General features: G+C 44.9%; 1 protein-coding gene across 1 annotated transcript in view; it reads left to right on the top strand.

The window, feature by feature from the left end:
- The window catches only part of TG (thyroglobulin), a 179,549-nt gene that overhangs the window by 2,742 nt on the left and 159,939 nt on the right, over positions 1-16,868 (top strand). The window contains exons 3-10 of the mRNA XM_083749557.1: positions 266-469; positions 1,721-1,880; positions 3,488-3,594; positions 4,425-4,568; positions 6,339-6,524; positions 9,829-10,875; positions 12,393-12,980; positions 16,501-16,740. Of these exons, the coding sequence (XP_083605683.1) occupies positions 427-469; positions 1,721-1,880; positions 3,488-3,594; positions 4,425-4,568; positions 6,339-6,524; positions 9,829-10,875; positions 12,393-12,980; positions 16,501-16,740 (2,515 nt within the window). The 5' untranslated portion in view covers positions 266-426. The remainder of the gene's footprint in view (positions 1-265; positions 470-1,720; positions 1,881-3,487; positions 3,595-4,424; positions 4,569-6,338; positions 6,525-9,828; positions 10,876-12,392; positions 12,981-16,500; positions 16,741-16,868) is intronic.

The following is a 16,868-nucleotide window of genomic DNA, read 5'->3' as shown; positions in this document are numbered from 1 at the left end:
ATTGTAGGGAGGGAGGGGAGTCACGACTCGGCAGAGTCAAAGGGAATGTATGGTTTTATTATGGTTTGTTGGAAAAGAATAGGTAAGGAAAACAATAAAAATTTACTTAAAAAAACAACACGGGGCAATCCTGTTTTCCTAGGGACGGGTGGCAACCCTACTTCCAAGGGCCACATGGCCGCTCCTGACAATAAGGACAATTTGGGGGTGGTATCTCAAAGCCTGGAAATACCCCAGATTTAATGACGTTTCTTCCCTGCCATAGGTTTATCCTTCTGCCAGCTGCAGAAGCAGCAGATCCTGCTTGGCCGGGTCGTCAACGGAAGCACAGCATCCTACATCCCACAATGTCTGGATTCCGGTGACTTTGACCCCATACAGTGTGACTCTGGCCTGGGTCAGTGCTGGTGTGTGGATGCTGAAGGGATGGAGGTTTACGGCACGAGGCAGAGAGGGAAGCCCAAGCGATGTAAGTTGTGTTCTGTTAAAATGGGATTGTCCATTAATACCTCCTTCCTTCCTTCCTTCCTTCCTTCCTTCCTTCCTTCCTTCCTTCCTTCCTTCCCAGCCAGCCACTATTCATAGCAGAATCAAGATTTTAAACAGAGGTCATCCCAGTTTGCAGCGCAGTATGGGGTGTTAGGAAGGGACGTGGGTGGCGCTGTGGGTTAAACCACAGAGCCTAGGACTTGCCGATCGGAAGGTCAGCAGTTCGAATCCCCGCGACGGGGTGAGCTGCTGTTGCTCAGTCCCTGCTCCTGCCAACCTAGCCGTTCGAAAGCACGTCAAAGTGCAAGTAGTTAAATAGGTACCGCTCTGGCGGGAAGGTAAACGGCATTTCCGTGCGCTGCTCTGGTTCGCCAGAAGCGGCTTAGTCATGCTGGCCAGAAGCTGTACGCCGGCTCCCTTGGCCAATAAAGTGAGATGAGTGCCGCAACCCCAGAGTCGGTCATGACTGGACCTAATGGTTAGGGGTCCCTTTACCTTTATGGGGTGTTATGGGAGGGGTAGTACTTCTGGTGGGGGACATGTCATGCTCCTTCTGGGGCAGCTTGGTCACCTTTGGTCCCCACCCTGCTCTCACCTGTGGCTCCTAGAAGATGTCAGCATGAGACAGCGGCCATACGCCGGGAACGGCTTTGACTGGCCCACTAAACCAGGTGAGGGTAGCTGATGGGTCTCAGACCTTCAGTGAGCTAGGGACTTCCTCTGCATACAAAGACAGGCTCTGGTGGATTGAGTGGACTCCTAATGGTCAAGGAGGCAGTTTCTGCATGTTCTGTAGAGGGAAGTTAGGGGCAGATGGGGCTAGGAAGGTAGCCCATCTAAAAGAAGGAGTACTCTGATCCTAAACCTCTGCTGCCTTGTGAGAAGACACGTCTGAGAAGTAAACCTAAGGTGTTTGGATGACATCCTGTACGTCTCCTTCAACTCCTGCAGCCAAGGTGGTGCAAAATGTATTGCCCTGCTTTCCTTTGAGCCACGTCAGTGAGGTCGAGAGGGGGGTCTTGTCATCTGGGCACCCAGGACCTCTAGACACACTGCCCAGGCTTGCGTCCCAAAAGGAAGACGTACTCCACTGGCTCTCGAGACAGACAGATGGCAAGAACAAGAATTCTGTAGTAATGAGATGAAATCTGCAAGAGTGTTTTCCCCTCCCACAAAGACTCCATGTACGAAGGTGACGTCTCAGCAAACCCCTATGCCTTTTGCTTGCCAGGCCCTAGGAAATGTGAGATCCGAGACCGCCGCATCCTGCACAACGTCGGAGAAAAGAGCCCGCCCCAGTGTTCAGCTGATGGAGAATTCCTGCCTGTCCAGTGCAAGTTTATCAACACAACGGACAGGATGGTCTTTGACCTTCTTCACCATTTTAGCAGGTAGGAGTAAAAGACATGCCGTTACTTTAGTAAATGTGGGAAGGCATTCTAGCCCTCATGGTTGGTCTGTGACCACGAAGAGCCTGGGTGTTGTGGGAGAGATGGCACACATTTCCAGGGCTGGGACATTGGTGGTGGAAAGGAAGAACACGAGATGCTGGGACCGGTGGAAAATGCAGTCAAGGGAGGAGAACTTGTGCTCCTTCTCCTGTTGCTGTTGGGCTTGTTGTTGTTTAGTCGTTTAGTCGTGTCCGACTCTTCGTGACCCCATGGACCAGAGCACGCCAGGCACTCCTGTCTTCCACTGCCTCCTGCAGTTTGGTCAAACTCATGTTGGTAGCTTCGAGAACACTGTCCAACTATCTAGTCCTCTATCGTCCCCTTCTCCTTGTGCCCAACATCAGGGTCTTTTCCAGGGAGTCTTCTCTTCTCATGAGGTGGCCAAAGTATTGGAGCCTCAGCTTCACAATCTGTCCTTCCAGTGAGCACTCAGGGCTGATTTCCTTCAGAATGGATGGGTTTGATCTTCTTGCAGTCCACGGGACTCTCAAGAGTCTCCTCCAGCACCATAATTCTGTTGGACTAGTACTCCCATTATCCCCAACCATTGGCCTTGTGCTGGTTGGGGCAGATGGGAGGCCACCATCCCTGACCTAAAGGAACTTAGCAGAGCTTTTTCGCTCAATGGCACAGAGAAAATACGTTAAAAGTGACAGATGACACTAGAGGGCAGGAAAGCCTTAAATGTTGCAGCCACCGCGGCTGGCTGAATGAAGTTGATCTTTCTAATCAATCCAAACTGGGGCGAAACCAAAGAAATGAATTGCTCTTTCAGCAACTGTAGAAGACCGCAGGACCAGCATTATGGGAGATGGTGTCTTGTCTTCCTCTGAGTTTCTTTGAACCTGCCTGCTGCAGTGAGGAAGAGAGTGAGGTTTCCAATAACCCCCAAAAGATTAAATTGCTCATATGGTGTTCTCTAGCTATCGAGATTCCACAACCAGACAATTATTATTATTAATCTTTATTCATTTTCATTTAGCCCGAGCCATTACGAAAGATAAAATAAAACAGAATGAAATGCATTACGTCATATAAGGGTTTGCTCCCCTGGAGAATTTAACTTAACACCTCCAAAAACATTTATCCCTAAATTTGCTGGTCTAAAGGCAGAACAGGCCACTTTTCTGGAGGTGTAGGGACAACATAATAAAAAGTTATATCTTTATATTATATTATAAAAATAATAAAAAGTTTTATATTATAAAAATAATAAAAAGTTAATCAAATAACCACTCAATCTCCCAACTGAGAAATGTAAATCTTTCAATGAGAATGCTGCTAAATCCTCATATTTTGGGCAAACCAGTAAGGGGCAAATCTTCAGGCACATTGCCACCAAACTCTCTGTTCATACAGGATCTGGTGATCGTGTCCTTCAAAGCTCATTTCATTTACTTCCCAAGATGAATCCTTGAAGGTTTAGCATGTCCGACCAACCCAAATCTAGTATCTTAATGCCATTTCCCCCTCAAAATCAGATGGAGTGTGGAAGTGTTGAGAGGGGCTGCCATGTCTCCTGTGATGCATGTTGGTTTTCCTTTTAGATTCCCAGAAGCGTTCTTGACATTCAGATCCTTCAGCCGCATGTTCCCAGAAGTCTCTGGGTACTGTTACTGCGCTGACAGTCTTGGGCGAGAGCTGGAGGATACTGGTAGGTGTTCGCTGAGTCCGGTCTTTTGCTGAATACAAAATTTTGCACAATCATTTGACATGTGGCGAATCTCCATTATTCAAAATGGCTGAAGAGAAAGTCAGATTCAACTTTGGAACTTTGGGTTGTGTGTGTGTGGCAAAATTCAGATCTCACAGCCGAAAATTTCAGCACTAACACCTCAAACCTGCTCCGTCCCCCGCCAACGTGACTAAGAAGAACAAAATGTTAATGTCTCAGAGTTCAGATTTTAGAATCTTCCTGTTGTTGTCTCCTAATTGCGCATGCTGAAATTTTTCTTTCTTTATATAACGCTTTAAATTGGCATAGCCAGGTGGTTGTGCCATGAAATCAATAAATACACTGCAAAGCAGGTTTACATACAAACTTTAAGTCTCAAGAACAATATTCTATACAGATGAATGAAACCAAGAACAATGAATATAGTTCGCGTCCGTCAGAAAAGGCTTGGGTAAAAGAAAAAAAAAGACTTTTAGCATGTGCCAAATGTAAACAGTTTTGTTGCTTTTCTTATAAACATAGGGAATTATGGGATGCATCCAGCACAGTGTGAGCTATGGGTTGTTTTTTCTGCTCCTTCCCCAAAATCTGTTCTGGAGGGGCCCCCAGCCTTCTATAGGGGAATTTGATGGTGTGGGAACTAGAGAAGAACAGGGAGCTCTGTTGTGCAAATGAAGCTTTATAAAAGAGAACAACAGATTTTGTTTTAGGCTTGTTACCTTCATGGTTGGTTTGTTTTTTGTGGAGGGGGGAGCAATATCTCAGCACATGATCTGGTACTGTACTTACAATACTATTTCCCTTTCCAGGTCTAGAAATGCTACTTGAGAATGTTTATGACACTATTTTTGCATCGCTGGAGCCTGTTCCCTCTTTCGCTGAAACCAGCATGTACAGGATCCTGCAGAGACGCTTTCTGGGAGTTCAATTGGCTACAACTGGCAGATTCAGATGTACGTAGCACCTAAGACTGTAAGGCTTGGTAACTTGAATGCACTAAATTTAAACAAAGGGAGTCAATCTTAAGCCCTCCAGATGCTGCTAAATAATAATAATAATAATAATAATAATAATAATAATAATAATAATAATTTATTTATACCCTGCCCAACTGGGTGAGCCTCCCCAGCCACTCTGGGCGGCTCCCAATCGATTGTTAAAAACAATACAGCATTAAATATTAAAAACTTCCCTAAACAGGGCTGCCTTCAGATGTCTTTTAAAGATAAGATAGCTGCTTATTTCCTTCACATCTGAAGGGAGGGCGTTCCACAGGGTGGGCGCCACCACCGAGAAGGCCCTCTGTCTGGTTCCCTGCAACCTCAATTCTCACAATGAGGGAACCGCCAGAAGGACTTCGGCGCTGGACCTCAGTGTCCGGGTTGAACGATGGGGGTGGAGACGCTCCTTCAGGTATACAGGACTGAGGCTGTTTAGGGCTTTAAAGGTCAGCACCAACACTTTGAATTGTGCTTGGAAATGTACTGGGAGCCAATACAGATCTCTCAGGACCGGTGTTATGTGGTCCCGGCAGACAGTCCCAGTCACCAGTCTAGCTGCCACATTCTGGATTAATTGCAGTTTCCAAGTTACCTTCAAAGGTAGCCCCACGTAGAGTGCATTGCAGTAGTTCAAGTGGGAGATAACTAGAGCATGCACCACTCTGGCGAGACAGTCCGCGGGCAGGTAGGGTCTCAGCCTAAATACCAGGTGGAGCTGGTAGACAGCCGCCCTGGACACAGAATTAACCTACAACAGAATTAACCTACAACAGGACTACATCAACTCCTGTCTTCCCTGGCCATTGGCTGTGCTGATGGGGGCTGTAGTCAGCAGCACCAGGAAGGGTATATTGTTTGCTGTCCACTAGGAGATGAAGTATTGACACATGGTCTTTGGCAGGTGGCTATTTATGCGTCTCCAGAAAAGAGGCAGCACATCACCTGAAGTTAGTTATACTGTAGTTACCAATAGGCTACCAACTTCAAGGTTTTTGTGTAAATTCAGAATCTTGGAGGAAAGCAAATACATTTCTTCCTCCTGAACTTCTAGTTAATGCATGTGTTAGTTTATACCACATAAGGGTTTATGTAGCAATCTAGCCACCACTTCTCTGTAAGCCTCTCTGTCTTAGTTAACCACCTCTAAAAGCTGAGCCATTTTGTTTGGCTCTGGACAGTATGCCTGTTATTTTCCCTCTCTCATCTCCACTCGTCCTCTAAATAGTTCCTGTGTGAACTAAACCTTTGAACTCCATAAACTGTAAGTGACCTTTTCCATCTAATTCACCCTAAGTGCAAAGTAAGGGCTGCCTGTTTTCTTACCCTCCACTTCGACTGCTGAGTTCTTCTCATGGGGTCACTTTTGGTGGTCCTGAGGTTTGGCTGAGACGTTAGTGTGGCAAGACCTGCCCTATGGAACTCCTTGCCACTAGAGGTTGCTTTTAGGCACCTTCTAAAAAACTCTATTATTCAGACAGACCATTCAAACATGAGATTCTTTGCCAAGCGGGTCTTGCTGATGTGTTTGATGTTTTTATTGTAATACTGCATTTTTAGTCTGTTTTCTGCCCTGTGATATCTTAAGTGAACGTGGAGTTATGAATATGTAAATATAAATAGCAAGCAAATGGGTTCTAAGCTCTTTAGATTGCTGGTCGAACACAGAAGTGAGTGCAAATCATTCTGGTTAGCTCCCATCTTTTCCTCTTGTTTCCTTCGCAGGTCCCTCCAAGTGTGAAACCGAAAGATCCACTGCTATTCGTTTTGAACAGAGTTACAGGCCATCTTGTGATGATAATGGAGCCTATGAGACAACCCAGTGCCAGCTGGATGGGCAGTGCTGGTGTGTGGATGCCAATGGGCAAGAACTTCTTGGCACAAGAAAGAAAGGGCAGGATTTATCCTGTGGTATGTAAAACTAGAGCCTTAGAACACCTCTGTTGGGTTATCTGGCCTGTGCTTCATTCTGAACAACAGGATAGATAAAAGAAGAGACAGTCGTAACTTGGAAGTCGAGCGGAATCAGTTTTGGAAGTCCGTTCGACTTCCAAAACCCATTGGACATTTGGGTTCCAAATAACATTCACAAACCAGAACACTCACTTCTGGGTTTGCAGCATTCAGGAGCTAAAACATCCGAGAACATGCGTTCAGGATGCAAGGTACAACTGTACTTCACACACACACACACACACACACACACACACACACACACACTTCAAGGTTATACATTTTGAATTTCAAAACTTGACTTCCTTCCCCCTCTTTCTACGGTTCTTTAAATTTATTTTTAATATCTTCTGCATATCCAAATTAACTTACCGTATTTTTTGCTCTATAAGACTCACTTTTCCCTCCTAAAAAGTAAGGGGAAATGTGTTGGCGTCTTATGGAGTGAATGCAGGCTGTGCAGCTATCACAGAAGCCAGAACAGCAAGAGGGATTGCTGCTTTCACTGCACAGCGGTCCCTCTTGCTGTTCTGGCTTCTGAGATTCAGAATTTTTTTTTTCTTGTTTCCTACTGCAAAAACTAGGTGTGTCTTATAGAGCGAAAAATACAGTACAGTGGTGCCTCACAAGACGAAATTAATTTGTTCCGTGAATTTTTTCGTCTAGCGAATTTTTCATCTTGCGAAGCACGAAATCCCATAGGAATGCATTGAAAATCAATTAATGCGTTCCTATGGTCAAAAAAAGTCCAAACAAAGCCAAATTTGGTACAAGAGTTTATTAAGTGCTCTTTAAAGTCACACATACTGTAAAGAGCATTTCAAAATTCAAACCCAGATTTTTTTTAAAAAAACAGCAGAGTGGCCCAATGGTCACAGAAAATCATAAAAATGCAGGGGGGGGGGGAAACAAGCTTCCAGATTCTTGCAAACCCCTCCCCAACTGTTCCCCCAGCCACCCAGCACACAGAAATTCAAATCCAGAATTTTTTTTAAAAAACAGCAAAGTGCCCCAATGGTCACAAAAAATCATAAAAATGCAGAAAAAAACACACAAGCTTCCAGATTCTTGCAAACCCCTCCCCAACACCAAGTCCTTGAATACCAAACACCCCAACCCAAAATCCAACCCCCCCCAAAAGTTTTAAAAGCTTAACTTACCAAATGGCTGCAAAAGAAGTTTTGGAAAAGCTTCAAAAATCACCAGAGTCTTTAAAAACCTTAAAAAAGGCTACTATGTACACTGCGTCCTATGAGTTGCTCCGCAAAGTCAAGTCGCAACTGTATTAACGGTGTTAAGAAAAAGGAAACAAACTTGCAAGACATTTTCGTCTTGCGAAGCAAGCCCATAGGGAAATTCGTCTTGCGAAGCAGCTCAAAAAACGGAAAACACTTTCGTCTAGCAAGTTTTCCGTCTTGCGAGGCATTCGTCTTGCGGGGCACCACTGTAATTTGCTCATTTAGTCATCTTCTTTAAATACATACTCTTATGAAACTGCAGGGTATTACAATAATCCTGCCAATATTTTTAACTGGTTACAATTTACCTGCTTCAATAAACAATTTCCGTTCTTTTATGAAAAAAAATGTTATCTTGATCTCTAATTCTTCCGGTACGTTTTGCCATTTCTGCATATTCCGTAAGTTTTTGTATCCATTCTTCCTTTGTTGGGACTTCTGCTTCTTTCCATTTTGGGGCAAGTAGCATTCTTGCCTCTGTAGTAACATACATGAATGAATTTCTATACGCTTTAGGTAGACAGAACTTACAAAAGAAGATACTCCCAAATGTGGTCAGTGAAAGCCACCAACCCAGATGGCTTTAAAAGAGAATTAGACCATTCATGGAGGAAAGGGCTGTTGGTGGCTATTAGCCATGACGGCTGTTCTCTGACTCCAAAGATGGGGGCAGCAATAATAATAGTAATAGTAATAATAATAATAATAATAATAATAATAATAATAATAATATATTTATATCCTGCCCTCCCCAGCCGAAGCCGGGCTCAGAGCAGCTAACAACAATAAAAGTAACACAGTTTACATAAAATCACAATAAATTAATTGAAATACATTCTAAAAATCAATTCATTCTAAAATCAATTCAGAATCAATTTAATGGCAACCATTGGGTTAGAGTTCTATGAGGATTACAGAAGGAGGGAGGAGGTCAGACTGTGCCTTGGCTAAAGGCCTGGTGGAACAGCTCTGTCTTGCAAGTCCTGCAGTGCCCTAGTCTCTTGTAAGAGAGCATTCCACCAGATCGGGGCCACGGCCAAAAAGCCCTGGCTCTGGTTGAAGCCTAACCTCCCTGTGGCCCAGGACCTCCAAAGATGTTTTTGTTTGAAGACAGTAAGTTCCTCTGTGGGACATACCAGGAGAGGCGGTCCCGTAGGTACGAGGGTCCTAGGATGTATAGGGCTTTAAAGGTTAAAAGTAGCACCTTAAACCTGATCCTGTACTCCACCGGGAGCCAGTGCAGCTGGTATAGCACAGGGTGAATGTGATCCCGCGGCGAGGACCCCGTAAGGAGTCTCACCATGGCATTCTGCACCCACTGGAGTTTCTGGGTCAGTCTCAAGGGCAGCCCCACGTAGAGCGAGTTACAATAATCAAGCCTGGAGGTGACTGTCACGTGGATCACAGTGCCTAGGTCAGGGTGAGAGAGGTGCTGGAAGCTACAGGAGGGGAGAGTTCTCTTGTTCTTGGGTCCTACTTATAGATTTCCGCAATGCATCTGGTTGGCCACCCTGGGAACAAGATTCTGGACTAGATGGGCCATTGGCCTGTTGCAGCAGGCTCTTCTTCTGTTCTTAAGAAAACACATCAGAATCCATTCATTCAGTTCATTTGTATACCACTTTTCCACATGAATGCTCAAAGCAGCTGACCACAAAGAAAGCAGGAATGCATTTCGAAGCTGAGCAATGTAAAAACGATTTTGCAACAGTGCAGCAAAACAACACAGTAGCAAATATAATAGCATACCAAAAAAAGCAACACTTAAGTATTATTATATATTGTTATTTATTAATTAATTACCCACGGGTCTCTTGGCGATTCAAAGGGGTGGGAAATCACAATATAAAAACATAAAATGCATAATAAAAACAAAAACAACTTAATAAAACATGATTGCAAAAATAACAAGGGAGCTTTAAAGTCCTAGAAACACCCCTTCCATGATGTTTTTCCTTTGGAAAACTTCCCTGTAATCTGGCTTGGACAACTATTACATCTGTGGCATCTTTTCCTTTGTCTAGGCAAGGAACTTACCTGTGTCTCCGAGAGACGGCGAGCTCTCTCCTGGTTGTTCTATGGCCCCATCGGACGCTTTGGCCAGGACCATTTATTCTTCTCCACTCAAGAGCTGCAGCAGATAGCCGAGTCCTCAAGATCTTGTCCTCCATCATTCAAGGAGCTGTTTGTGGATTCTGGCCTGCTATCTTCCATCATAGACAAACCAAGCGATTCTCAGCTGCTCGCCCTGGAATCCACCATCAGCGAAGCTATCGGAGGGATGTTTCCTTCGAGAGATCTTGTTCGCGTTGCCCTCCGCTTCACCGGCAACCCCAAGCGGTTCCAAGAAAACCTGTTTGGCGGGAAGTTCTTGAAGAACGTGGTCCAGTTCAACTTCACAGGAGCCCTTGGCCCCAATGGCAAATTTAATTTGGACCAGTATTTCCGGCAGAGAGGGATGAGCGGTGGATTCAGTGAGCTGGCTCGACGACTTTCTCTGGAAATCCCACCGGAGAGGTTCAATCTGAGCCAACCTGTCGTAGACAGTTTTGGCCGCACTGTCAATTTGCAGGATAACCAGAATGCCGTCAGATCTCTAGCTTCTCTCCTTGAAGCCCCAGAGTTCTTTGTGTTTTTGCAACACGTGGTTTCAGTCCCCGAGAGCATCGCCGAAGATTTGGGTGACGTTGTGAGGATCGCGCTGAGATCCAAAGACTGCGCAGAGGAAGGCGACAGTTTGTTTGTCCCGGTTTGCACAGAAGCAGGGAACTACGAAGAAGTGCAGTGCTATGCGGGTGCTTGCTGGTGTGTGGACTCACGTGGCAAAGAGATCCCGGGATCCAGAGTCCGTGGCTCGCGCCCAAGGTGCCCCACTCTATGCGAAAAGCAGAGGGAGGATCTGCAACGCTTGCAAAGACTCCAGCCAGCCGGTTCTGAGCTGTTTGTTCCTTCATGTACCCAGGAGGGGAACTTCCTGCCGGTTCAGTGCCATGGAAGAAATTGCGTCTGCTTCGATTCTGAAGGCAGGACTATTCCCGGAAAAGGTGCAACGGCTGAACAGCCCTTGCAGTGTAAGTTCCCTATCTTGTATTTCCACATGTGTACATGCTCTGATTTTTCTTTTGCTAAAAGATTCTTGTTTTTTTAGTTTTTAAAGCCCGCCTCTTGCAGCAGTCTAGCTGCAGCATTTTGCTCCGCATGGACCCAGGCCCAAGGGATGCCCCGCACAGAGCAAATTGCAGTAATCAGGTTTTGAGCTTACCAGTGCTGAAATCCCTCTGGCTGAGTTCCAGCACTTCTGCTGTGAAGCAGGTTCATATTTGGATAAAATCATGTCTGTCAAATGACTGAATAAATCTTAAAGGGACCCCTGACCATTAGGTCCTGTCGTGACTGACTCTGGGGTTGCGGCGCTCATCTCGCTTTATTGGCCGAGGGAGCTGGCCTACAGCTTCCGGTCATGTGGCCAGCATGACTAAGCCGCTTCTGGCAAACCAGAGCAGCACATGGAAACGCCGTTTACCTTCCCGCCGGAGCAGTACCTATTTATCTACTTTCACTTTGACGTGCTTTCAAACTGCTAAGTTGGCAGGAGCAGGGACTGAGCAACGGGAGCTCACCCCGTCGTGGGGATTCGAACCACTGACCTTCTGATTGGCAAGTCCTAGGCTCTGTGGTTTAACCCACAGCGCCACACACGTCCCAAATAAATCTTAGCTGAGCTGACAGTCTCTTAGATCTACAGAAAAATAGAGCCAATTTTTCTGTAGGAAATACAGGTTTTGTTTGATGACACACATGAGGAACAGACTAGGAGCCACGTGTGAGAGAAGAAGCAATCCTCTTTTCAACATAATATCTGCCACACCATCTTTTTTTTTGTCTGCCCCCCAATTAATCAGGCATACCTTTTCATGATTTTTTTTACCTCATGAATTTTCATTTTCTTATTTTATTTGTTAGATTTATATACCACCCTTCCTCATAAGAATCATAGAATCATAGAATCAGGAAGAGACCACAAGGGCCATCGAGTCCAACCCCCTGCCAAGCAGGAAACACCATCAGAGCACTCCTGACATATGGTTGTCAAGCCTCTGCTTAAAGACCTCCAAAGAAGGAGACTCCACCACACTCCTTGGCAGCAAATTCCACTGTCGAACAGCTCTTACTGTCAGGACGTTCTTCCTAATGTTTAGGTGGAATCTTCTTTCTTGTAGTTTGGATAAGATCTCAGGGCGGTTTACAGAATAAAATACAGGATAAAAACATTAAAATAAGTTAAACAAAATAGCAAAACAGTTCCCCCCCCTTCCCACAAACACATTTAAAATGCTGTAAAGGTAAAGGTAAAGGACAGGTTGAAGGGGAACATTTTTGCCTGGTACCTTAAAATATATAATAAAGGTATCTGGCAAACCTCCCTGGGGAGAGCATTCCACAAATGGGGAGCCACCACAGAGAAGGCCCGTTCTCGTGTTGCCACCCTCTGGAAATAATCTGACCAATGACACAACTGAATGTTGCAATGCTACCTTCAACTCTTTATTGCGTGCTTAGCAAGCCGTGTTGCCTTTGCCTCCTGTAGGTCCAAGTGATTGCCAGCTGGCAGGCGGTCGGGCTTTCCTGAGAACTGTGCAGCAACTTCTGCTGGAACCTTCGTCCTTGCCTGAGCTGTCCAGCGTCTACATCCCACAGTGCAGTCTCGACGGTCGGTGGAGGCAGGTCCAATGCAATGGCCCGCCGGAACAAACTTTTGAGTGGTATCAAAGGTGGATCAGCCAGAATAATAACGGCAGGGCTCTTCCTTTCGGTGACTTGGTGGGCATCCTGCTCAACTATAAAGAGAGATCTCAGCAAAGCTTTGAAGACTTCGTTAAAATCCTTTACGATGCCGGCCACCAGAAGGTCTTTCCAGAGTTTGCCAAATTTTCTTCCTTCGATGTAGTTCCTCAAGAAGTGCTGGAAGGCAAGACCGCAGGAGATCCATCACAGAATGTCTTGCTGGAGCCGTTCACGTTTTGGCAGCTCCTTCAGGGACACCTCAGTCATTACCCAGGATCTTTCAGTGATTTCAGCACCCCGCTAGGACACTTTGACCTTCGCAATTGCTGGTGCATTGATGAAAGGGGGCAAATGCAGGGGAAGGAAGCCGACGTGAACAAGATCCCGGACTGTAAGTAACTCACCCTAGTCATTAGACCTTGTGCTTAAATTGCGCTATAAATGTTCATGCCAACTTTGGCCAACTTGAGGATTTGGATCAGGGCCGAATTTAGGTTTGATGAGGCCCTAAGCTACTGAAGCTAATGGGGCCCTTTATATGTCCTGCTGTCCTTTGTCAACAATAAATTGTCGCTGTTTTTTGTGTTGAATATATGCTAGATGGTAATTTATGGACCTAATAGGTATCTAAAGCCATTTGCACATAACAAAATATGTCTTTTATCAAAGTAATTGTTGAACTGAAATACAATTAAGAAGAAGTATATTAATTGTTTGTTGTTGTTGTTTAGTCGTTTAGTCATGTCCGACTCTTCGTGACCCCATGGACCAGAGCACGCCAGGCACTTCTGTCTTCCACTGCTTCCCACAGTTTGGTCAGACTCATGTTTGTAGCTTCGAGAACACTGTCCAACCATCTCATCTATTAGTATATTAATAGAGAATTTTATTTTGGGTGGGGGGCAAGAGAGTGAAGCCCTAAGCTATAGCTTGTTTAGTTTATACGTAAATCTGGCACCTATTAGGCTCAGCCAGGATAGCCATGAGGGGACTTGTAGTCCCAAACAGCCAGAGGACACCAAGTTAGTGAAGACTGGGATCCAGACCAAATCTGGACTGGGCAAAACATCTACAGTGGTACCTTGGTTTTCAAACATCTACGTTGACTAACGTTTCGGTTTTTGAACACCATAAACCTGGAAGTAAATGCCTCAATTTTCATACACGCCTCAGAAGTCGAACATGCCACACGGCTTCTGCTGAGCACAAGATCCTGAGGCCTAGCTGTCAGCTATTGAGTTTTCAGTTTTCAAACATTTCGGAACTCAGACGGTCTTACAGAATGGATTACGTTCGAAAACCGAGGTTACCCACTGTACTCTATATTTTGGAGAGTTTCTTGTTTCCTATGTATTTGGACACCTCTTAAGATATGGTAACCAAATTAGCATGATGGCTCCTGAGATCAAGGATCAGGTGTCCGTCTGTATTTAGATTCGGTTGGGTGCCACTTTGAATTGATGTGGTGCATGGAAACTTTCAGAACTGCGCCGATTTTTTAGGTTTCTTAGAATTCCTGAGCAGCACCAAGTATGAGGCTGCTGGTCCGTAATACGATGAACAGCGATTTTGCTGAAGTGGAATCAAGGCATCAAGGCAGTATTGCATTTTATGAATTGGGTACCTGGACTTGGAGGAAGACCTTGGATGACCTAAGCTGCTGAGAGGGCTCAGAGTAGTGGACATTGCAAAGGAATAAATACATGAGCCTGACTCCGCAACTGCTGGAAATTGCTTGCAGGTTTTCAAACGTGCCTTCATATAATAAGGGCTGGGAATATAGCCTTGCATTGTTTTTAAAGAGGAAGGACCAAGGAGTGAACAAGGGATATTCAGTCCTTAGGAATCTCTTTCCTAGTCCTCTGGGGTGTGCTCTGACACAGGATATGTGACAGTTGTGTCTGCAGTGCTACATACCAGATTAATATAAAGTTTGTGGCAGTCTCTCATCTCCATGAGAACGCTAAGGATCTATATCCAGACAGTGGAAACAGAAGGAAATGTAGGAATAAATGAGAATCTGAGGCCAAGAACATTTCCTCTTTGTTCCATGAGTTCACTCTGATTGCTATTCCGTTCCTCCTAACCAGCAGTTTAACTAGGAGGATTTCTACAATTAATTCTGGACTGGCATATGAAGAGCTGTGGCGGATTAGTCCAGCCTCCTGTTTTCCTTTTTTATATGTATAAATTTTTGCATTAGTTTTACACAACAAACGTAACATAATCAACATTAAAAAAGGGTTCTTTTGAAATTTCAGGCCTCTTTCCTTCCTTCCATGGGTTCCAATTCTAAATTTTATTCCTGCATCTTTTACTAATCTATCTGTCATATAAACTATCTTTCGAATCCCCGTGACGGGGTGAGCTCCCATTGCTCGGTCCCTACTCCTGCCAACTTAGCAGTTCGAAAGAATGTCAAAGTGCAAGTAGATAAATAGTACCGCTCCGGCAGGAAGGTAAACGGCATTTCCATGTGCTGTTTTGGTTCGCCAGAAGCGGCTTAGTCATGCTGGCCACATGACCCGGAAGCTGTACGCCGGCTCCCTCGGCCAATAAAGCAAGATGAGCGCTGCAACCCCAAAGTCGGTCACAACTGGACCTAATGGTCAGGGGTCCCTTTACCTTTTTATCTGTCATATAATCATAGTATCCAAAATTCATATTACTTTATAAGTGTCATTATTCCTGCCAATGATTTCAACTGTTTACAGTGGTCTCTCGGTTATGTTAGAAAATTATTCCAGTCTTTTAAGAATACTTGGTCTTCCTGGTTTCTGATCTTTCCTGTCTGTCTCGCCATTTCTGCATAATCCACCAGCTTGGTCTGTCACTCTTCTCCTTTCGGTACTTCTTTTTTCCATCTCTGGGCTAGAAGCATCCTTGCTGCTGTTGTTGCATACACAAACAGTATTTTCTTTTCTTTTGGTAGTTCCGCACCTATAATACCTAACAAAAAAGCCTCTGGTGGTACCTTAGGTTACATACAGTGGTACCTTAGGTTACATATGCTTCAGGTTACAGACTCCACTAACCCGGAAATTGTGATTCAGGTTAAGAACTTTGCTTCAGGATGAGAACAGAAATTGTGCTCCGGCGGCGCGGCAGCATCATAAGGCCCCATTAGCTAAAGTGTTGCTTCAGGTTAAGAACATTTTCAGGTTAAGAACGGATCTCCGGAACGAATTAAGTACTTAACCCGAGGTACCACTGTAATTTTCTTTCAACGAACAGCAGGCTGTAAACTTCAAATCCTCTTTCCATAACTGTTCCCATGATGAAAATATGTTCCTGCTTTCCACATTTATAGACTGCCACTTGATGGCAGTTGCCTTCTCCAGCTCTCCTTCCATGGCACTCATATACCGAGGGCTGCTGACAGGCTCGGAGGGCAGCTCATAGAGTTAGATTTAAAGTTAGGACTAGTAGCCATCTTTTTAAAACAAGATTTTATTAAGGCTTTTCATAATACAGTGCAATATAAAACAAAATAGTCTAAACAAAAGCAAAAGCAGAAAGAGAAAGGAAAATGCAAAGTCCTCTCTCAAAGGTAGATCTTAACCTTTATCTCACACAGAGAGGGGTAGACCCTCCTTGTTCTCACCTGAGAGCTTCCCTTTCTCCTAGCCTCCCCCCAAAAAAATTATTCCCTTTCCTGCCTCCCGTGATTTGCATTGTGCTTCCATTGCGCTGAAATGAATAACGTGGAATAACATGCTGAAAATGTAAGTTAAACAATGAATCATGTAAATAGTATAATTCAACCACTGCCAACAGAGAAGTGAATATTGTAATTTTCAGCGGAAAGCAAACTGCAGTGGAAGGGAGACAGCGTTGCACGCAATATATACAGGGAGGAACGGAAAGCAATGCCTTCTTACACCCGTAACAATACTTTCCCCTTCTGACAGGCCCTGGAGAGTGTGAAGCCACCAAGCGAGACGCCATGCAATTCGTTAGCAAAGTGGAGCAACTCATTAAGGACTCCAACAGCTCCCACTTCCCTTTTGGACAGAGTTTTTTAGTAGCGAAAGGCATCACACTGACAGACGAAGAGCTCCTGAGCGATATTTCTCCATCGGCGAGCATCACGATTTCAGAAGGGCTGCTGACCGGAAGCGATTACGCCATTCGGCTGGCTGCGCAATCGAGTATGTTTGGAATGGGGGTGGGTGGGGAGAATGGTTTCTGTCGATCTGGTGAAACAGATGTTATTTTTGGTAGAGGGACCTCAACTTTTGTTGGCCAGGTGGACTCTAATGGGAGAGTTAGATAACCA

This window comes from Podarcis gaigeae, assembly GCF_964106915.1.
Source record: "Podarcis gaigeae genome assembly, chromosome: 7".
In the NCBI taxonomy this organism is placed as follows: Eukaryota; Metazoa; Chordata; class Lepidosauria; order Squamata; family Lacertidae; genus Podarcis; species Podarcis gaigeae.
Note: the sequence above shows the minus strand (reverse complement) of the source record. Positions and strands in the feature narration are given on the sequence as shown.